This window comes from Erpetoichthys calabaricus, chromosome 2 (assembly GCF_900747795.2).
Source record: "Erpetoichthys calabaricus chromosome 2, fErpCal1.3, whole genome shotgun sequence".
Taxonomy (NCBI): domain Eukaryota; kingdom Metazoa; phylum Chordata; class Cladistia; order Polypteriformes; family Polypteridae; genus Erpetoichthys; species Erpetoichthys calabaricus.
The window spans coordinates 75871982-75896111 of NC_041395.2; the positions used below are offsets into that span (position 1 = coordinate 75871982).

General features: G+C 39.1%; 1 protein-coding gene across 6 annotated transcripts in view; it reads left to right on the top strand.

The window, feature by feature from the left end:
- The window catches only part of pogzb (pogo transposable element derived with ZNF domain b), a 161265-nt gene that overhangs the window by 22039 nt on the left and 115096 nt on the right, over nt 1-24130 (top strand). For all 6 annotated transcript variants that reach the window (XM_028793933.2, XM_028793935.2, XM_028793939.2 and 3 more), the window contains exon 2: nt 12718-12845. In XM_028793933.2, coding sequence (XP_028649766.2) covers nt 12719-12845 — 127 coding nt within the window. In that variant the 5' untranslated portion in view covers nt 12718. The remainder of the gene's footprint in view (nt 1-12717; nt 12846-24130) is intronic.

Consider the following 24130-nt stretch of genomic DNA (forward strand, 5'->3'; position numbering starts at 1 on the left):
TACATATTAATAAAAGGCAAAGCCCTCACTGACTCACTGACTGACTGACTGACTGACTCACTCATCACTAATTCTCGAACTTCCCGTGTAGGTGGAAGGCTGAAATTTGGCAGGCTCATTCCTTACAGCTTACTTACAAAAGTTAGGCAGGTTTCATTTCGAAATTCTACGCGTAATGGTCATAACTGGAACATATTTTTTGTCCATGTACTCTAATAGAGGAGGCGGAGTCACGTATCGCGTCATCACGCCTCCTACGTAATCACGTGAACTAAAAACAAGGAAGAGATTTACAGCACGAGTCAAACGCGGGAACGAAGGTAAATGACGTTAATTTTTGAGTGTCTTTTAATACTGTGTAAGCATACGTATTAACACATGTGCAATTAAACGTGTGCATTTACGGGGTGATTTCTCAGGCTTAAAAGCTCGCCTTTTACTAAAAAGGTAAATGCAAAACTATTTTCAATCATTCTATGATCTGCTTCTCACAACTGAAGGCACCGTGGCTGATGGTAAATGACGTTAATTTTTGAGTGTCTTTTAATACTGTGTAAGCATACATATTAATACGTGCAATTAAACGTGTGCATTTACGGGGTGATTTCTCAGGCTTAAAAGCTCGCCTTTTACTAAAAAGGTAAATGCAAAACTATTTTCAATCATTCTATGATCTGCTTCTCACAACTGAAGGCACCGTGGCTGATGTTACGTCACTTGCTGTCCAACCATAAGCGTTACCTGGTAGGTAACCGGACACTCACTTCACTCCCTTTCGGGAATCGAACCTCTGAGGTTTTCTTTTGTTCTTAATTAAAATTTAAAAGCAATACTTCACCGCTGCTAAGCCCCTGTAGCGCTGACGTCCGAGGTTCGATTACCGTAAGCAAGTGCAGTGAGTGTGTAATTACATTCACGGCATTCGTAGTCTGATTCACGATCTGATTGTATGGGTGGTTACCTACCAGGTAACGCTTATACTTGGCCACCAAGTCAGGTCGAAGTGATCACTCGAGTAAAGGCAGCTTCACAAAAAAACAGATCCTTAACAGACTGTTATTAGTATATTTTCCCTCAATTTAAAACCGTTTTATTTTCTTCTTAATAAAAATTTAAAAGCGGTACTTTGCCGGTGCGAAGCGCGTGGATTTGACCGACTGTCACATACAGACATATTCATGAGTGCAGGTACTTCGGAAAGAAAGCACCGTGTAAACCTAAAGTTTAAATTAAGTTCATAGACCTACAAAAGGTTGCCATTCATTTGAGGCAAGGTTGCTTTTCTTCTGTACAACTATACGTTGCATTCTCAAGAGTGTGCTTGCACGGCTTCAGATATATATGTATATATATATATGTATGTCTATATATAAATATGTAAGCTTATAAGTACTGCCTGCCTTCTCTTTAAGAAAGGAAGATGTAATGATACTTGATTTAAACGATTCCATGTCTTCCTGGGTTTGCGTAGCTTATTGTCAATATCTTTACACCTGTTTTTAACACTTATTTACTGAAACGGGCTTTCACGAAAAAAGTTAGGGCTTTGCTACAGGATACACCCTCCACAAGTTAAGCAAGTAAAAATAAAATATATATTTCTGTTTTATTTAAACCTTTTAAGTTCGTATGCATAGCCCCATTTGGCTGTTTAATTTTTTTTTTCTTTCTTCAGTAATATTTAATCTCCTTAAAGAAAAAGAACATATCCATTTTACTTTTTTTGTATCTCTTTAGTAATATTTTAGTGTAAAAGGATAACCAGTATTTAAACCTTTTATGTTACTTTATACATTTATTTTACACAATGTTGAAAAATTAATAAGAAAGCTAGATATTTTGGCAGCTGCTGCTTTCATTTTCAATGAAATGAAAAAAGCTCTCCAAGAGAAAACGTCAATGAAGAAGAAACTGTTTGCACTATCTAAAAATCAGAAACCCTCATTTATAAAAGTTTGCTGCAGATGACTTAACTGAAAATAAATGAATAGTTCCTATGTGTATAATACATATTTATCTATTTTACTTATGCCTTTATTCCACCAACTTACAACATCTGAGGTACAATTTGTTACATTACTTTTGTTTTTTGCAGCACAGGCAGGTGAAGTGACTTCCTCAGGGTCACACAGTGGTGTCAGTACCAGGATTTGAACTGACAAGCTCCGGGTTTACTGAAATATTACTGAACAAAGAAAAAAAAACGAAAACGGGCAAATACGGCTATGCATACAGATGTCCATCCGTCCATTATCCAACCTGCTATATCCTAAATACAGGAGCCAATAAGTACATATGTTTATATACAGTATATATATATATATATATATATATAATGTATATGTGTGAATGTATGTATGTATATATGTATGTCTATATATATATATATGTAGATATGTAAATTTGTATATGTATATATATGTTTATGTGGATGTGTATATGTGTATATACGTATGTATATGTAGATATGTGTATATGTAGATATGTATATATATATATATGTATATGTATATATATGTTTATGTGTGTGTGTGTGTGTGTGTGTGTGTATATTATATATATAAAAGACAGCAACACTCATAACAATGACAACACAATTACATTGACAATCATGTTACGTTATTTTTAAAATGTTTCCTTTTTTTTTTTCATAACCTCTTTAACACACTACTTCTCCGCTGCGAAGCGCGGGTATTTTGCTAGTACAATAATAAATCTCTGATCCAATAACATAATTTGTGATTAAAACTGCAAATTATCTTGAGCATGTGGACAGAGAGGTAAACTGAAAGAAATGTCTGAATGTTAGGGTAAATAAAATGCTTTCCTGAACAAATGAATTTTAAGGTGTTTTTTAAAAGAATAAATTACTTAAGCTGATCTAATTAAATTAAAAATATCTTTATTATGCAAAATAAAAAAAATGTAAGAATTGAACAAGTTGTAAATAAAGACATATTGCAAATATCATTAACACTAGAATCCCTGAAGACTGTGAAAATATTCGTAATTCTGGGCCACTTTAATTTTACTCTCACCTCCTCATCACTACGCTAATAAGTGGCTTTGTTTTTCAAATATGTCCATCGGCCACAGGTAGGCAGCCTATTATCCCATCCCCCACCGAGGCAGCTGAAGTCGGACGCAAAATTCTCACAACTGAAGTCTATTTATCTGGTAGTAAGGCTTCTGAAATTGTATAGGAAAAAAATTTATTTTATTATTTATTATTATATTTATGTGTGTTCTGTGTCTACAATGATCTGTTTCAGTTTAATTCAGTTTTATTTATACTCAAATCAAATGTGTTTTTATTTCAAGTCTCTAATAAATCAACAAAACAAATGTGTTTTTATACAAGAATAACACTGAATAAAAACAAATTAAAAAAAAAAGCACACTTGTTTCGTTATATCATGTCTTCATTTGAAAACTAACAGTGTCAGATCGGGGGGAAGAGTGATCGTGACAGAGAATAAAACTGAATTTAAAAAAAAAAAAAGTACCATAACTTTACACAGTGTTAGGGCTCAAATCAAATGTATGTTTCTATTATATAATAGTAACAATAAAAACAGCAACGTCTTGATTACGAAGCAGCAGTTCTTACCCCTGTACCAGCATATTTATGAAACAGCTGTGTTTCCACTGTGAAATGTGCAAACACATACATGCGTGCAACCATCTTTACTTCATATCGATTGATATTTGGGTTTCAGTTTTCAGACATTGACAGCAATATGTAAATTGAATAATTTGTTTTTCTTCGGTTTTATCCTTATATATAATATGCTACTGTGGCTGTTCGTTTGTCTGTCCAGGATTTTAAATCACCTGCAGCTTGCAAACCTTTTGATCTATTGATTTGAAATTTGGTACACATATAATACGTGATGTCTACTGTTCGCTTTTAGGGTGATGATTGACCTCCAAGGTTATTCCTGTTTTTATTTTTATTTTATTGTAGAATCAACTCTCCGCAGCGGCCAGCAGGGTGGCTGTGTGGCGCATGTGTACGGGCGCCGTTCTCATCCGTACCACCTTCTCTGTCACTTCCCTTACCTCTTCATATCTTAAATCATTCTTGAGGCAGATTAAAGACTTGAGTGCCAGCTTAAGTGAAAAATTAAGGAAAACATACTAAATAATTGCAACACAAATACTGACTTAATCAGTTTTTACATGAAAAGATGCCGACAAAAGAAGAGAAGATGCGGGCCACTAGGGTGGAGAAAAGTATGCCGTTACTGGTTCTTGAATAAAAGCACACTTGCTTTTTATACATTTTGTGAACGTGTTTATTTGATATTCACTTCATGTCAACATTTTGTCATTATTACTATAACATATGACAAAATTTTCTGTTTCACTTATGTGTTCAACATTTCTTGCCTCACATTAAATGTCATCCTGCATTTACACTGTAGACATCTGACTTCAGCTGCCTCAGTGGGGGATGGGTTCAGATGGGGTCTGCCTGCAGCCAATTGACACATTTGTAAAACAAAGGCACTTATCTGCGCAATGATCAACAGCAGTGAGTAAAGTTAAGGTGGCTCGGCATTACAAATATTTTCACAGGCTACAGGGATTCTAGTGTTAAAAATTTGTACTGAATACATACAAAGCAAGATTGACATTAAAAAATAAATTTTCAAAGAGCTTTTCTCCTTAATTCTTTTGTTTCACTATTTGACATAAACAAACAACTGACTAGACTTTAACGCTTAAATATGAATATAAAAGAAAAATATATAAAGATAAGCAAAAGAAAATTTAGATCTACCTTGACTGAATACTGTCTCAGCTGATGCTATTAAACCAAGCCCTACCACACTGCCCAGTAAAGAAAGTTTTCACCCTTGACACACTACTTATTTTCAGAGTCCTCATATTACAGAAATTGATGTTGGTGGAAAAATTTTTTAAAAGAGATATTAATGAAGAAACCTCATTATACAGTATGTATGAAAAAAGTCTCCCATCCCATTGCTTTCAAACTTTGTTTACAGCATTTCAGCATACATTAGTAAAAAGATATAAAAATAATGGTTATTGTTGCCTAGTTTTTTTTTATACTTTGTTTTCTCCTACCATTTTTTTTCTCATCTTTTTTTTAAAGAGTCTGTGTTACTCTGTTTCCCTTTTTTGTTGACCGGAGCATGTGCTTATTTTGCCTAATGCAAAATCCTGGGCTACTTTATCATCAGTGTTTGAAGTGGAACAATTAACCATATTGTTTTCTTGGTTTCTTACCGTCTTCAGTGATCAAGGGAAGAGAGGAAATTGTCTTCTTCAAAGTCCAAACTCTAAGGACCTGTTCAAATCTAAAATTAATTCTGAATGCAAAAGCTAGTGGGTTTGGGTGGGGAGGGACTGGAAAATCCGAAGATGCGATCGTTAACAGTTTTGGAGGTGGTAGGGTTGTGAATGCTGTGAGAAGCAGTGGCTATGTCTGAAGGTAATGGAACTGGCCATGTACCACCATGTATCGTCTCTTTTGCGATAAGTAATAAAGTTAGCTTCCTGATGTCTTCTGCCATGATAGAAATGATAATGTGAAAATTTCTACGGGTATACAGTACTTCACACCCCTGCTGTGCTCTGTAGCTTCCATTATAACATGCCAGGACTAACTATGTATTTTTAAAGACTTATAGAAAATGCTTAACTTTAGAATATAATTTTCATGAAGAAATAACTTTGACTTGAAAAATACCAAATTTTATTTACTACATAAAAATCACTTCTTATTGAGCTTTTTATGATGTTAAAGTCAGTGCTGTTTATTCTGCATGGAGTATGCTTCTTAAATTAATTTTGTTAATTTCACTTCAACTCCCACATATCCTGTGCTAGCTCACTGCATTAGACAGCTAATTAGTGTTCTTCCAGTCAGTACTAGTGGCTGTACAATTGTTTTCCAGGTAGGGTGAATTTAGCCATAATCTTGATCAGTCTTTTTCCTTTTTTCATTTTGTTGCGGTAGAATAAACCTGAGACATTTAAACTCTTTTGAGGTGGGTGTCTTATGAAGGGAAACCCTTAACACATCATTTTTTAAACACAGGTAGTACTAATACATACAAATGTATAAAACATTGAAAAACTTGAAGTAACCAGTCATTGTTTTTTCATAATCAAAAGTAATTAAAAAAAGTAGCTGTGAGATGAACTTTAACCTTAAAAAGAAAAAAACACCTGAATTTATGCTAAAGATAATAAAAAGTACTGTTTTTTTAACTTTCTAATATGCTATAGCTGAGTCATGTAGCTTTGATGAAAAAAAAGTTACAGCTCATAAGAAAACCACTCCAAATTATATTTGTATGTTGTCTGCAGTGAAGAAATTTGCCTCTATCTGAAGGGGATTTTTCTGAGCTGATAAAAGTAGGTGCAATTCATTAGTCAAATTTCATCAGATTGTAAAAATGAAGATGCAAAGTACATTGGTTGAATTAAAATGGAATGACTCTAGCGCATTTTGAAGATTCCAGTTGAGATAAATTGAAAGGTTGTTATGGCCGGGGAAGACACAAGTGCAGCAGAATGAAATGTTTATATAATAAAAAAAAAGAAAAAAAAAAGAAAAGTGCTGGTGGGCTGGAGAAAAAAAGCGGTGAAGGATGATGCCTTGCTGCTTAGTGTCACAAACTAAATGAACCCGGTGCTTGTTTCTGCACTATGTGTTCTTTTTTTTTTTATTATAAATTTTATTGTAATCATTCCATACAAATACAGTGGACCCTTGACTTACGAACTCAATTCGTTTGCAAGGGCTGGTTGTAACTCAAGTTGGTTGTAAGTCAAGACTATTTTTCCCATAAGAAATAATGGAAATGCCCTTAATGTGTTCCGAACCACCCACAGCAACACTTACTTAACTTTTTTTTAATAGAAAAGGGTTGTATAATGTGCATAATTAACCAAAAACACCAATGCTTTTTCTAATGTACTAACCAAAAAGTAATAAAAAGTGCCTAGCCTACCAGAAACAACAATTTCATACTGTACTCACCATTTAAGTTGACATCTTTGGCTTGCAGGAAGGAAGGAGGAGGACAATGAAATGAAAGGTGGTTATTGTTTGGAAGGAGTTTCCTTATACAAATCTTTTCTTTGTAAAATTGTCGAGATGGTGGATTTTGACATGCTGTACATATTAGCGAGATCGGTCACACGAACGCCACTCTCATATTTCCACACAATTTCCTTCTTCGTTTAGATTGTGATCGCTTTCTTTACCTTCGTTACCTTCGCTTCCTTCCTTAGCAATTACCGAAATAAATTATATAAATCACTGCACTGATCAAAATTACGTCCACAAACACATGTATCTGGGCTCCGACTGATGCTTACAAATGTTCTCGGCTGTTTGTTTACAATCGCACAAGCGGATACACGTGACCGCATTCAGGTCGTAACGCAAGATGTTGGTCGTAATTCAAAATAAAAATTTTGGTCATAAAGCAAGTTGTTCGCATGTCAGGCTGGTCATATATCAAGGGTCGACTATATATCAATTTTTACAAAGGATAGGATTGAAAACAAGTCGCCCCCCACCCCTGAGAGAAAGAGAGAGCATGGACAACAGAGTAAAATTTAAGGCTTGTAAGCATACCTAAATTGATGAGTTTAATAGGGCAATAGAGGTAAATGGAGCAGAAAAAGAAATGTGGAGATAATTGCTGCTTCGGTGCATTAAGAGCTTATTATAAGATATTATTGATTAGATCCTGCCAGGTTTTGAAAAAATTCTGTACAGATCCTCTTAACTGCATATTTGATTTTTTCCAATTTCAAATAGTATAAAACATCGGTTTCCCACTGACTTAAAAGAGGAGTGTTAGGATTCTTCCAGTTTAGCAAAATAAGTCTGCGACAGCGAGAATGAAAAGTGAATTAAAAAAAAAAAAAAAAAAAAGCTAACCTTTACCAGTATCATAAGTTACACCGGCTGTTACAGACTGAAATCAAATTTATGTTGTTATTCTAAAATTGTAAGAATAAGAGCAGTTCACTTCTCGAAGTGGAGCCGTGCGGGATCAAACTCGCCACCCTCTGATTCCCAGTCAGGAGCTGATACCATTACGCCACCGCGGTGGTTGTAGTAAGAGTGTCAATGTGGCATGCTAACGCGGCTTTTTTTTTTTGTGCAGTTATATTTTTGAATAAAAGCGCACGTGTTCTCTTATTTGTACCTTTTGTGAAAGTGTTTCTTTGATATATGGACTTCAGGCTTCATACGTTATATAGTTTATGCCTACATTTTGTCATTTACTATTAGAATATGAAAAACGTTTCAGTTTTAAAAATGTGTTTGCACAGACTACTATAGAAACGGAACACACATGAAATGCGTGTATTCCAAATAACGCTATATTATTTCCACTCTAAAACTCCACTTCAATCCCAGATAATCAAATCAAGGCAAGGCATGAGCTAGGAGAAATTCGTTCTAAGTCGGTGGGGGGATGGAATAGCTGGCTGCTAGTAGCTTGTGTTTATCAGCACATTTAGATGACAAAGGATTCTGGCGGAGAGGTGCAAACGGATTTAAGACGCGATTTAAGGTGGGACGGATTTACGAGTTTTTTCGTAGGCTCTGGTAATTCTAGTGTTAATGGGTTAAGAGGGATTGTGACACCAAGGCTGTCTGAAAGGCACTTAAACATTTTTGTCCAGAATGATGGTAATTTGGTGCAGGCCGAAAACTTGTGACCCAGTGAGGCTGGGACTTGATTGCAGCGTTCGCAGGTTGGATCTTGCCCTGGAAACATTTTGGACAGTTTTAGGCGAGACAGATGTGCTCGATGTATAATTTTGAGTTGATAATTGTATGCTTTGCGCATATGGAGCTCCAGTGAAGTCTCTGCATTGCTATTTTCCACTCCTTTTCTGATATATTGATTAAGAGATCTTTTTCCCATTGTCTTCTTGGATCTTTAAAAGGGAGGGACTGCAAGATAATTTTATATATTGCAGAGATGGTGTCTAAGTCCTTGAAATTAAGCAATATTTTTCCCAGCATTGAGGTGGGTGCAAGATGAGAAAAATCGGGCAGGTTCCTGTTTAACAAAGTTCCTAATTTGAAGATAGTGAAAGAAATGTGTGGCTGGAAAGTTTAAGTTTGGAATGTAATTGTTCATAGGATGCAAAGATGTTGTCTATATAAAGATCTCTAAGCAATTTAATCCCAAATCTTTTCCAGATATTAAAAAGTGCATATGTTTGCGAGGGTTGAAAGAGGTGCCACAGATATAAGATTCTCCATCTTAAAATGCTTTCTATATTGGTTCCATATTCTGAGTGAGTGAAGCACAATTGGGTTATTAGTATATTACCGATAACTTGCATTTATTGGGGCACAAAGCAGGGAATATAAAGAAGTACTGCAGGATACGGATAACGGGGATTCGAGCCGGCAGCCTTCAGGATACCAGCGCAGATCCTTAGCCTCAGAGCCACCACTCCACCCAAGCATGTCCTGTTATTCAAAATAACCTTGACACTTATTGACTATTTGAGCTGTCACCAAAAAAAGTTTGCCCACCCTGTAGTAGAATCATTAGGCCAGGTTTATACTTCATGCAATGTGTGTGCCTGCATTATACTTCATGCAATGTGTGTGCCTGCAGCCACTACTTCTACGCAAGTGGTATACTGTTTATACTTGCGCGCATACTTGTTGTTACAAAACAACGTTCGGCTTTGCTGTGTTATGAATTGCCTGAAACATCCATTAAATTCCCAAGGCACCATGCCACAATATCTCTGAAAAGGATGGAATTTTAATGAATGCATCCATCAATCCAGGGACACGCCCATTCCAGCAAGCATCGGACACGAGGCAGAAACAATACCTGGACAGGGTATCCGCTCATCGCAAGGTGAATACAAGCATTAACATACACTAGAGCCATTTTAGCATCACCAAATCCCCGAACCTGTGTGTCCTTGGAAGGAAACTGGAACACACTGTGGAAAACCACCAGGAAAACCTGCAAACTCCAGTCAGATAGATAGATACTTTATTAATCCCCAAGGGGAAATTCATATACTCCAGCAGCAGCATACTGATAAAAACAATATTAATTAAAGAGCTATAAAAACGCAGTGCAAGTTTATTAAAAAAAATGCAAGGTGGAGAGTGCAAGGCAGGTATAATAGACAATAATCTTGTATAGTGTTCACATTTAAAGGGGCGGAATTGAAGAGTCGCATAGTGTGGGGGAGGAACGCTCTCCTCAGTCTGTCAGTGGAGCAGGACAGTGACAACAGTGTCGCTGAAGCTGCTCCTCTGTCTGGAGATGATACTGTTCAGTGGAAGCAGTGGATTCTCCATGATTGACAGGAGCCTGCTCAGCGCCCGTCGCTCTGCCACAGATGTCAAACTGTCCAGCTCCTTGCCTACAATGCCTGCCTTCCTTACCAGTTTGTCCAGGCGTGCGGTGTCCCTCTTCTTTATGCTGCCTCCCCAGCACACCACTGTGTAGAAGAGGGCACTCGCCACAACCGTCTGATAGAACATCTGCAGCATCTTATTGTAGATGGTGAAGGACGCCAGCCTTTTAAGGAAGTATAGTCGGCTCTGTCCTCTCTTGCACAGAGCATCAGTATTGGCAGTCCAGTCCGGTTTATCATCCAGCTGCACTCCTAGGTATTTATAGGTCTGTACCCTCTGCACACAGTCACCTCTGAAAATCACAGGGTCCGGAAGGGGCCTGGGCCTCCTAAAATCCACCATCAGCTCTTTGGTTTTGCTGGTGTTCAGGTGTAGGTGGTTTGAGTCGCACCATTTAACAAAGTCCTTGATTACGTTCCTATACTCCTCCTTCTGCCCACTCCTGAACATCAGGGAACACCAGGGACATGACTCCCTGAGAGTCAGCAGTGCTACCATTTCACCTCCATGTTGCCCCCACATGTGTAATTATTAACAGTATTATTTAATTGAAGATGCTTATCTGTAAAATGTAACATACATGTTTTAACACATTTAATCATGAAAGTGATATCAAGTATAAATCTTAAGGATTCTAAATGTCCAGAAAGCTGGAATATCATAAATTTAATGTGTTCTCAGTGGCAATTGCTGAGTTCCCAAAAACTGTACAAAATGTACAAAAGCATATTTGAGCCACAGAGAAAAAAAACATTAGGGACACAGTGAAGAAATTAAGGTCTATTTCATGATTAAAATGGAGGGTTCAACTTTCAAAATGAGACCTTTAAAATGTTTTGCGTCATAACAATGGGGAATATGCAACGCTTGAAAAGAAAAGCAGCACCACAAATACATTTGTATATTAGCATTTTGCTTCACCACATTGAACCATTCATCAAACATCGAAGCACACACATTGATCCTGTAGGATCTGCAAAGTGGCTTGCTGTCACATGTTGATTGTAAACAGAGGCTCTGGCATCATGTTCCAACTTGAACACATTGTGCCCCTCAATTATTTTTTTGTTGGCACTACAACTCGTGCATGCATCACTTTAATTTCTCAGGACATGCTCAGAGTACGCATCAAATGAACGCTGACAACGCGTATGTGTTCTGAGCATGAAGTATAAACTGGCCCTTAGGGTTATATGACAGACTTTTTATGCAACCAAGAAATAAGCATTGTCACATTTATTGTGGAGCAAGGACCTGCCATTCAAAATAACACTGACACTCATTGACATGTTGGGCGGCCACCAAAAATTTTGACCATCACATAGTAGAATCATTAGGATAATCAAGGAGCAGGTGCATAGGGTGGAAGGTGGGGGACATGAGTAGAGAGCACTTACCTACAAACACTTATGTGGTGATTCATTACTGCAGTCTCCTTAATGATCCTGGCTTGAATTGGTTTACAGAGTTAAGGAAAGTGTGGCAGATGGTCTTGACTCAAATTCCTCCAACCACAAGTGAGGAGCTCGCAGCATGAATGTGCAGGTAGTGGGCAAATGATAGGACGTGAACCCCCATAGTAGGAACTGTAGAAGATTGGGGTGGAGGTATCAGCCTTGAAGAGCATTAGTTTCAGCCACAAATAAACCATGGTCTTTTTATTGGCCACAAACCATTAGTGTTGTCTGAAGTACTAGAACCATTCTTCCTTGGGTGGATGGTTATCTAGCTTTTATGAGTTGATTTGCTTTAATCAACCTTATTAGTAAAGAGGTTTTTTTTTTTTTTTTTTTTTTTAAATCTAGTTATGCTGGATAGATGTCTAGGTGTTCAGGTTTCCTGCTAGATCCAAAACCAAATCTGTTTAGAGCCGAGTTTTCATTAAATTCTTTTCTGTAGTGCATCTTATGCAAATTGTCGTATTTAACTTCTCTCTCCATGTTAAGTGATTTTGCTATATTGTTGATTTGAGTGATACTATTCCACACCTTTATTGTAATATTTTTGTGATGCTAGATTTTTGTTAGTGTTAGTAAATAGTTGTTGCCTTTCCCTTGCAGTCAACAGAGTGCATTCTGTTTGCAATGACAGACTTTTTCCTTGTAAAGCTTCATGGAAAGCTCTAATCTTACATAACAAGAAAATGTTAAGTGTTATGTGTCGACTACTTTTTCAAGACCATATGTGTTAAGTTTTTAACAAAAATGTGACATTTGGAAGGATGTAAACACAGTTTTTTAATCTTGAATCTTATAACATTTTTTTCTGAATATCCTAGTTCTTATAATTAACATTTTTATCTTTTTGTGAAGCATGGCGGACACGGATCTGTTTATGGAATGTGAAGAGGAAGAGCTGGAGCCTTGGCAGCAAATCAGTGATGATGTGGTTGATGATTCAATGGAAGATGTTCATATAAATGAGAGTAAAACAACAACAGGTACAAATTTACTACATCATCTTCTTTTAAGCTGTTATATAAATGCATCACATTTACATTTGTCTATGCACGAGTGTACTTTTGCAGATGTATGCACACCACAGTGATGTAGTGGTTAGTGGTGCTGCCTTAATTATTATGTATCTTGTGTTTCAGTGGTGCAAACTGTATGGGATTTAAGTGTTCTCCCCATGTCTGCATGGTTCTGTTTTAAGTCCTATCAATCCATCCCAAAAAGAATTGAGTCAATTAATGGTCTTTAATTGGTTCTATGTGTTAAGTGGTCTTGTGATGGCTGGGCTCCCCATCCATGGGAGTGCTCCTGCCCAATACTGACATGGTAGTTTCTGGCTCCCTATGACCATGATTTGGAGAGATTAAGAATGCAGTGTTATGTAAAGTTTGTGAATGTGGTCTGAAATCTTTCATAAAAAGCTACATTGAATAGGCATTTCTTAGGAATAAATAATAACCTGTGTGTAATATTGTAACAGAGGGCATGGACCACTTTGGAATAAGTTGGGATACCAACGTGGTGAAAACTCCGTCTCATTGCAGGCATAAACAACAAAAAATAATGTGTGCTTAGGGGCACAAAAGAAGTGTTGGCAACAATAGCCAAAGGTAGCTGCTCAGGACCATCAGTACTGGCTTTACATGGGAGCTCTGTCATTGTGTAAGCCCAGGTCTCAAAAGATACCTTCTTCCGATTGGACGTCCAGATATATAGCAAAAAGACAGAAAGGGGCAGATTTTACTCTGAAAGTCGCAGACAGAATTGGGCATGCTCACTGGATGTTTTCACTGAACTGTGAACAAAATAGAACAGAGTGTGAGTTCCCCTCGTATTGCTTACCTCAGTTGAGCCTTGAATGTGATCCCCAGGCACACATGTGCGACAAGTAAATTACTAAAATACAGAAGTTGTCACTGCAGATAATTTTGATAACAAGAAAAGCTGCTCAGTATTTGCTAGGCTTAAGTATTACTTTCTAAACTAAGAGTAAAATGATAAAAGTATTTCTGAAAATAAAAAATCAAAAGTAATTTTTAAAGTTCAGAATTGGTTGCTGCAGACATTTCTTCATATTTAAATTACCGAAGCTACTTTATTATTCTCTGGATTCAGCACTGGAGCAATTCCATTAGATATAGCCAAATTTAACACCAGTGTAAATGGAAATGCATTTTTTTATCTCCACATACAACTCTAAAACACCGTATAGGGTAGTGACAATTCCATATATCTCTGGAGCATTGACATTCTAAGGAACTGACATCAGAGCACAGGATCACCTCAGGACTGTGCTCTGTCCCCTCTCCTTTTTCTCTCTCTACACTAATGACTGCACCTCCAGTGACCCTTCTTTCAAACTGCTGAAGTTTGTAGGTGACACTACGCCGATTGGCCTGATCACAGAAGTGGACGAGGTGCCAGATAGTGCACACTCAGCGATCTTAACTTGAATTCCATGAAAACAGTGGAAATTATTATGGATTTTAGGAGACCCTTCTCAATTCCTATGCCCCTAGTTATAAATGGTATCTCTTTGAACAGAGTATTGTTGGATCAGTACTAATTATGATGACTCAGGCACTGCCGTGAGTGGCAGCCTTTCCAGCAGCTCCGTGTACGACTTTATCTTTCTACCTTTTTATCTATTTTATCTATTTCCCTGATCACTCCTACCACTTTCTTTTATGTGGACTCATTCCCTGGACACTTCTTACTACTTTTTACTACTTGGACATGGGTTTTTACACGCTGAGACTCGTCTATTCAGGTAGTCAATTTCAAGTGCTGAGAACAAATGCCCGCGCCGGTGTGGTTCCCTATTTACCTGACAAGGTAAAAAGGCGGTATCGTTGCAGCAGAGCCGGAGCTAAGCTAAAGGCGAGGCGGCTTGCGATAAAATGGAGTTACAAACCTTTGGTTCCTTCTGTGATCATGGGAAATGTGAACTCGCTACCAAATAAGATTGATGAACCGGCCGCGCTGGTGAAAAATGTCAGGACCTACAGAGAATGCAGTTTCTTGTGTTTTTGTGAAACGTGGCTAACAACTAACATCCCAGATGCTAACGTGGAGCTACCCGGGTTTAGCACAGTTAGAGCGGACAGAGATGCAAATACCTGCAGGAAGCAGAAAGGAGGAGGACTCACTCTCAATGTGAATACAAGATGGTCCAACTCTGGACATGTAAATGTAAAAATTTCCACTTGCTACAGGGACATCAAACTGTTGGCCGTAAGTTTGCATCCCTATTACTTGCCCAGAGAGTTTGGACACGTCATTGTTGTTATTGTTTACATCCCTCCTCGGGCAGACGTGGAGATAATGAGTGACATCATCCATTCTGCTGTTGCTAAACTGCAAACTCAGCACCCCGAGGCGCTTGTGCTAATCGCTGGAGACTTTAACCATGTGACACTGGACAAAACATTACCTGCCTTCTCCCAGTATGTGGATTGTAACACCCAGGGAAATAGGACTATTGACCTACTGTATGCAAACGTTAAAGACGCATACAGCGCCACCCCGCTGCCTGTGCTTGGGAAAGCAGATCATAACCTGGTTCTATTTCAGCCTCACTACAAACCAAGATTGAGGGAGCTACCTACAACCACTTGCTCATTCAGGAAGTGGTCCCCTGAGGCAGAGCAGGCTCTGAGAGACTGCTTTGAAACTACGGACTGGGATATCCTGCAGGGATCATATAATGAGAATATTGAGGAGGTTGTTGACTGCACTGCTGACTGCATCAACTTCTGTATGGACATTGTAGTTCAAGTATGAACAGTACGCTGCTATGCTAACAACAAGCTATGGATTACAAGTGACATCAAGGGCCAGAAGAAAAAGGAACTCAGAGTCCAGCTCAGGGCAGCAAAGGAGCAGTACAGGAGAAAGCTGGAGCAGAAGTTGCAGAATAACAGCATGAAGGAAGTGTGGGATGGGATGAAGATCATCACTGGCAGCAGCTCAAAGTGGGGTGCCACCATCGAGAGAGACGTGGAGAGAGCAAACCAGATGAACAACTTCTTTAACAGGTTTGACCACCATAACCCACTCTCACCTCGGAGTACTGCACCCTCCACCCATCCTTCTACTGATACCAGCATAGCAGAGTTTCCCCCTACCCACAAATACAGAAGCCCAGGTAAGCAGAGAGCTGAGGAGACTTCGTGCCAGCAAAGCAGTGGGTCCAGATGGAGTATCGCCACGACTGCTGAAGGCCTGTGCGCTGGAGCTGGGGAATCCTCTACAGTGCATCTTAAACCTGAGCCTGGAACAGGGGAGAGTCTCGAGGCTTTGGAAAACATCTTGCATCACCCCAGTCCCAAAGGTATCACGTCTTAGTGAGCTGAATGACTTTCGGCCTGTCACTCTGACATCACATGTGATGAAGACCATGGAGCGACTGCTGCTTCACCACCTGAGGCCACAGGTCTGCCACGCCCTCGACCCTCTGCAGTTTGCATACCAGGAGAAGGTGGGAGCGGAGGATGCCATCATCTACATGCTACACCGATCCCTCTCCCACTTGGACAGAGGCAGTGGTGCTGCAAGAATTATGTTTCTAGACTTCTGTAGCGCCTTCAACACCATCCAACCTCTGCTCCTTAGGGACATACCCTGGTGGCATGGATCGTGGACTATCTTACAGACAGACCTCAGTATGTGCGTCTCGGGAATAGCAGGTCTGACATTGTGGTCAGCAACACAGGAGCGCCGCAGGGGACTGTGCTTTCTCCGATCCTGTTCAGCCTATATACATCAGACTTCCAACACAACTCGGAGTCCTGCCTCGTGCAAAAGTTTGCTGACAACATTGCAATCGTGGGCTGCATCAGGAGTGGGCAGGAGGATCAGTATAGGAACCTAATCAAGGACTTTGTTAACTCTTTTAGGGCTAATTTTTTTTTTGTTTCTTTTCTCCCAGGGCTGAATATTTTTCCAAAAACTAACATTTTTTAAAAAAGAACACAAAGCAATTGTTTAACATATCAAATCAACAAAAAATATTTACTTTTGACAAATGTTACTGTCTTGCATGTTGTATGAGCCTGCATACTCTCTTATTTCACATACATTTTACACAGCAAAGTCTGATCTCGCTCAAAGCAGCCAATTTCAGTCATTGCCACATTGCACTCCTTACAATATGTGTTGCTTTGGTGCCTATTTTTCAATTGTCTGTTGTTGCATTTTCTCACATATATTGTTAGTGTGTACTGTAGAGAGACAAGTCACCCATTTGCCATCATGCCATGCCACTGCCACCAAGTTTTCTGCCTGCATGAAAACCGTATTGTCACTTCTTTTCATCTTCTGAAACTTTATGAACTTTATGTATGGCATTATAGCCTGGCTCACCCCATGGGATTTGCTTCTGTTTATTACAGAAGTGAATAAAACTTTGCAGCAGCATGTACCTAAGCCACCAGGGGACAAAACACGTTTGGACCATTGCTCCCTGAAGTTATATCACCAGTTCTGTCCCATCTCTATTTGTAATGCCACAGCGCACTTCATCTCATCTTTCGTTGTGGGTTTCCACTTTGAAAAACGAGAATGCGATGCAAACGCAGCCCGCAATTCAAAAAAAATCTCTGCCTACCTGTTTGTCTCGTCTGACAGTAGCTGAAAAGCAGCATCAGGAGAGAGCAGCATCAGGAGAGAGCAGCCTGAAGTACAGCAGCTGGTGATCTGTCGTGTCCAACAGCAAGCCATGCCGTCTTGTAAACTCCGGTAGCCAGATCGGCTCTCAACGGATCAATGTCTGTGTATTTATCCCATGCGAACCTTGCCGTAGATGCATCGGCTGCGCGAAGGTACTCAACTGGCAGCAGATCCGCTGGCGTGGCATCGGCTGGTGTCTGATCAGCTGATGCCTGCTTCTCACTCTCTTGCTCGATCTCCTGATCACTGTCAATAAAATCCGATTCTGAAAAATCAAGAGTCCGACTCCGCGATAATGCGCAAAACATGGTCTGCCGAGTGTTTTCTTTTCTGCACTCGCTTCGCTGCCTTTTCACATGTCGGTGCCATCTTGCCATTGTTTACATTTCGCAACTCACGCACACGCAAGGTTTATTTGCCGAGTCAACGAGTCTAGCATTCCTCCAAGCACAGAGGGAATGCCTGTGACGTGACAGTGAGATTTGTCGCCATTAACAGCTGATTGTCGCCCCCTATCCCTGGATGTCGACTTTTGTCGACATTCGCCTTCAACCCCTCCTGTCGACAAAAGTCGACATCCGCCCTAAAAGAGTTAAATGGTGCGACTCAAACCACCTACACCTGAACACCAGCAAAACCAAAGAGCTGGTGGTGGATTTTAGGAGACCCAGGCCCCCACTGGACCCCGTGATCATCAGAGGTGACTGTGTGCAGAGAGTGAAGACCTATAAATACCTGGGAGTGCAGCTGGATGATAAATTGGACTAGACTGCCAATACTGATGCTCTGTGCAAGAGAGGACAGAGCCGACTATACTTCCTTAGAAGGCTGGTGTCCTTCAACATCTGCAGTAAGATGCTGCAGATGTTCTATCAGACGGTTGTGGCGAGGGCCCTCTTCTACTCAGTGGTGTGCTTGGGAGGCAGTATAAAGAAGAGAGACAGAGGGACGCCTCGCACCTCAGCCAATCCCGAAGCTAGCAAGCCTGTCCCAGCCAGGGAAAGTGTTTGTCCACCACTTTCAATCTAGTAAACTATGAGTGGTACCCTAGAGTCAAAGTCTCTGAGGATCACTGCAAATTGTGTTACTGGAAATGCCTGTTATTTGCAACAGATTGACTTGGTGTATGGAGCCACACTGGATTTGCAAACTTGAGTTATCTGACCAAGGCAGCAGCAAGAAACCAAAGCACAGCTGGACACAAGCAACGATGTTTTTGAAAACTTTTGAGGAAACCCGAGTGGACCTATAGCTCAATGAACAAATGCACAGGGAAATTGAGCTCCACAACAAAAAGGTGAAAAAAAATAGGGAAATATTGAAGGCTGATAGATTGCTCACCTGCCCACTAACATAGTGTTTTGTGGGACGGTGTCGAGGAGTGGTATGTCAGATTTGAAGATGTTACTAGTGGCAAGTAAGCCAATAACATTGCTGCTCTTATTGTCCGTTTCTTGGAAGAATATGAATGACTGTATAAAGTTGTGGCACAGTGTTTTGATGGTGCAGTGGTCATGTCATCTGGATTAAATGGGGTGCAGGTTAAAGTGGCACTATTCATACACTGCTATGCACATCAGTTGAATTTAGTACTGACTCATGGGGCCTCAAAACTTAAAGAATGCAAAATCTTTTTGCCCACCAAAATGGCCTGGCTGCATTTTTCTCCAGAGTCCCTCGGCGCATGCAATTACTGGATGATATTTGCCAGTGGTGTCTTCCTTGTGTCACTAATGCGGTGGCAATACTCATCGAAATTGGTCAGTACAGTGTTTGAGAAGAGAGTTACCCTAAAGGAGCTGTTTCACCACATACTGGAACATCGTGATGAGTACGACGAGGATACTTTGCGTTGTGCTAATGGATTCAATGCAGGCCCCGGATGATTTTGAGTTTCGTTTTTTACCTCACACATTTAATGGGATTTTTGAGTATATAGATGTGCTTTTTTGCAGTATTACAGAACAAAACATTGGATGTACAATTCTGTCTGGCAAGGATGAAGAAGTTTTGTGACACCATTGAACGAGAGTGGGGCTAATTTGGTCAGATCTGTGAGGCCACTGCATGCATTTCGAGCACTCCGAGCGCATGGAGAGGCCCAGCACAAGGGGACCTGTGCACATACTACCAGATTGTTGCCAGATATGAAATAGATTTCAAGACCATGAAAAATGAATGTTTCTGTTCCTTCTCAACCCCCAGCAGTTTCAAACATACTGTAAAAAATTTCCGCACACACCCTTCTCCAGCGTAACGTAGAGTCATGGAACACTATTCAATCTGTCCTGGCTAAAAACAGAACTGACCGTAATGTATGCCATGACTGATTTTAAAGGGAAAAGTCCTGCTGATCTTCTTGATTTCCTTCAGCAGAAAACTATGGGTGAGAGCATGGGGCCGCTATAAACATTAGCACGTTTGGCAGTAACTATACCCATGTCCAGTGCTTCTGTCTAATGGACATTCTCATCCCTAAAGTGAATTAAAACTTATGCCAGAAATACAACTGGACAGACTCGACTTTCAGCATTAGCCTCCATAGTGATCAAAAAGGACTTATTGTTGGAACTGAAACACACAATTAACATGTACAACAAAGTGATTGAACTGTTCTTGAGGAAAGAAAGGAGGATGGATTTTGACATTTTTGGGGAGTACAATGCATTTTATTTATATTTTTTTATATTTTTGTCATTTTATTAGGTTGATATTGGTGCATCTGTGGCTGCTGTGAAAGGAGACTTGTTGAATTGTGTTAATTGGGTTTCTTGCTTTAGTAAGGGCATTCATTCTCGCTACATGAGATGCCTTCTGTGATTCAATGCCCTGTTATGCTGCTTTGCTGTATAATATTGATGGTTTCTATAGCTGTGGCATCATAAAGATGGTATTAAGAGGTAAATTAATTCAGGTGGGACACCACTGAAGGCCTAGATGTGAAATGCATGGCCTGCCACTGCTAAATGATAGTCTGATGAGTCTGAATACAAAGTATTGAGCAAAGGCTGTGAATACTTATGTACATGTGATTTCTCAATTTTTTTATTTTTAATAAATTTGCAAAAATCTCAAGTAAACTTTTTTCACGTTGTCATTATGGGGTGTTGTGTGTAGAATTCTGAGGAAAAAAATGAATTTAATCCATTTTGGAATAAGGCTGTGGCATGATTAACATGGCTTCCACAATCCCAAGTGGTGAATTTCAAGGAGAGGCTGGTTACACTTGTGCTAAAATGATGAATGAAAGGCCTCAAAATGCAAGGAAGACATATAAACATTAGAAATGCATCTGCCCATCATGTAGGTCCCCTGTTATGAAGATATCTGAACCCTGTGGAATTCAGTGCTACTAAGATATGATTGTCACGTTTTCGCACATCTTTGTGCACAGTTTTTCTTTTGATTTAGCACATGCTCTGTGCAAAATGCTGGTCTGTCTGTCAGTAAAAGTGCTCACGCAGCCGCCTGCCAGCTGTTTCCTCAAGCACAGCGATTTTGTGAAGTCTGTGTCCTAAGGTTGCAGGTGTATTACATGTTGTTGTCGTTTTACCAGGGTGCTCCATGATAGATGCCAGACAGTCTCTGCCACTTTTTAGCCTTTTCTTCAGTCATTTTAGCGTGCACACTATTATGTTCTGTTGTTAATAAATTATTCAACAGGAGCTCATCAACAAAGAAACATGGGAAAACGTATTTAGTAAAATATTAATAATAGTAATAATTCATTACTTGACATCTAATTACTCTGTATAAAGACAATTTAAAGACAAATCATTAAAATAAATGTACTAATCCACTTTCATGTCATAAGTGGTCCTTAGTTCTTAGCTAGTGATGAGCTAACATTACCAAGTTTGCTTTGCTGTGAATTCCCCGAAATCACGGAAATATTTGCAATATTTGCCGAACTTGGCAAACAGCATTACAGTCAATGTGGAGCGACTAACTGAACTAGATTTGACTGGATTATAATGTTGCAGTCATCTTTTTCAGTGTCACTAAGGGCTAGGAAAATGTCTGCCAATTATACTGGACCAATTACTTTGGCCAAAAAGGTGACCTGCATTTTGCAGCAGCAGTGCCAACCCCTGCACCACCGTGCCTCCCTCATATCAAAAGAGAAAGAACACAGTCATAGATGCGCAATCATAGATTTCGTCTAGATAAAGCAGAAATACCGAAATCGTAGTCAAAAGTCAAAAAAAATTTGTAGGAATTTTAAAGGCAGAAAATTCAAAGTGTTGTGTCAGGATTGCAGCTGCTGGCTTGTTCTATTCTCTGAAGTCACGCTGAAGGCTGTCCAAACTGTCTGTCCTGATGCTTTGTACTTTTTCTTCTATCAAAAAGATAGAAACAGTGCTCCACAATTACTGGGTACTTTTCTGTTTTTCTACACTCAGATCACACAGTACAGCTGTGCATCACTATATGAACACCTGGCTGCAAACTCAAAAAAACACTTTAATGTAAAGGGGAGAACAAGACACATTGCACAGCAAATAGAGAAATTGCCTTTTATGGCATTTTGTCACTTTCTCCAAGACTTGTTTAGGGAATTCTCAAAGTTAAATGTCAGAATAATTCTTTGATTTTTGCCTCAAGCTGTAGCAGCTATTGACAGTTGTGTTCTCACAATCAAAGGCACATCAGACAGACCATTAAGGAGTGGAAAGTTGCAGAGGGTTCTGCAGTACACCAGGCTAGAATCACCTGCCCAGCATGAGTATATGTGGTGCCCCAGGATAACACACAGATCTCAGACAGACTGAAAACTAAAAAGCGGGGAAAGACAGTGAGTAAGACCAATACAGTAATCAACTTTCAGATTATCCAACTTAAAGACACAAGTCTTCCCAACTTTAGAGATGACCTTCAGTTGCATTTTTAGAAAACATTGCAGGTTACAGTTAAGGAATTGTAAAGCTAGTTTGAAAATACGAGTGGTAATATGCAGCAAAACAGCTCACATGGGCCTGCAATCAGTTGTTGTTTCTCAATCTTCTATCATGATTCATAGCCAGGTGATTTAACTACTTTTGGATAAAATGAGACTGATGCTTTAATTAACTGGTATGAAGGAATCTTCTTGAAGAACATACGTAATGTCAGGGCTCTACAAATGGAATGGAGATTGCTAAAAATGTGATTAAAGGTAAATTCTTAGACAAGTCTTACAACAAAACTGTCAGTGCACTATTGTCTGTTTTCCACAATATTCTGCGTCTTGTTGAGATCATATTTGTTGTGCCTATTTCAGCAGCTCAGTGTGAAAATGGATTTTCAGATTCCTTAATATAGGATGTGTATTATTTAGGGAGTCTATAAATATTCAATTTGAGAGACTGCATCACTACTTGAATAGTTATAGTAAGATACTTGAATGACACAAAAGCAACAAAACTGGTAGCTTTACAGTTTATTCGGCACTAGAAAATACTTGCTAAAATGCCACCTTTTTTTTTTTTTTTTTACCTTGGTGATCCAAATGAGCAAAATTGTAATTTGAAGGTGCTGCTTCTTTTAACACTGCCACACCATAACTACTGAGCCATGTTTCATTCAATGTAAGAGTGTATTTTCCTTTCACTAATAAGATTATTAATATAAAAAGTGTTATTGATTAGGATGTGGAAGAACACAACCTAATCGGGGGGGGGGGGTTATTTTAGTTAGACTATGGTAAGTTACTGTAGTGCTGTTATAAGTGCACATCTATTGGTGTACTCACTGCAGAATGATCATATCCTAGCCTGGGGTTACAATAATCAAGATTAGAGCAATGTAGATTTTTTTAGAATCAGAATCGCTACTATCATTATTCTTTACATGGACAAATTACTAGATAGAGCACTGATACTACAAAAGGCCATTTTATAAGTTATGGGTTTGAATGATTTAATGTAACAATTAATGATAGGGATACTTATTAAGTTGTGAACATAAATCCCTCATCATGTTGTTATTAATGTGTTTATTACTAGTTACATGCGACTTTTTTATAAAACATTTCTTTAGACAATTCAGTGACCAGCATGGCTAGGTTTCATATATAACATACATAAATTTCAAACAGTCAAAGCAGATTCATTACTTTTGCTGTTTTGTCTGAGAGGATCCGGGTGCCTTGCCAGTTCAGATGTAGCCCATCTCTTCTGAAAAACTTGCTGATGAAGGGAAGACTTTACTCAGTGAAGTAGGTATTCAAATAGACGCTAAAGGAAAACAAACAAGTAATGGCTTCATCTGAATGCCTAAGAATCAGAAGTGGTCCAGAGATGATCAGATTAGACGAGACGAGATATGGTTCTCTGTGTAAAGAAAGGCTTCCTAATGTTTGTGCGAAATTTACTCTTAACATTTCCAATTGTGTCCCTGTGTTCTTGATGAACTCATTTTAAAATAACACTCTTAACCCACTGTACTAATTCTCTTCATAATTTTAAACACTTTAATCATGTCTCCTGGTAAAATGAGGTCCGTGGCTGATTGGTGTCTTTTAAATAAATAATCACTAGACTTGTGTCTTGAGGTGGGGGCATGTAGTGGGGTGAGAGTGGTTCCCGTGCACTATGATGAAGCAGACGATGATGCACTTAGT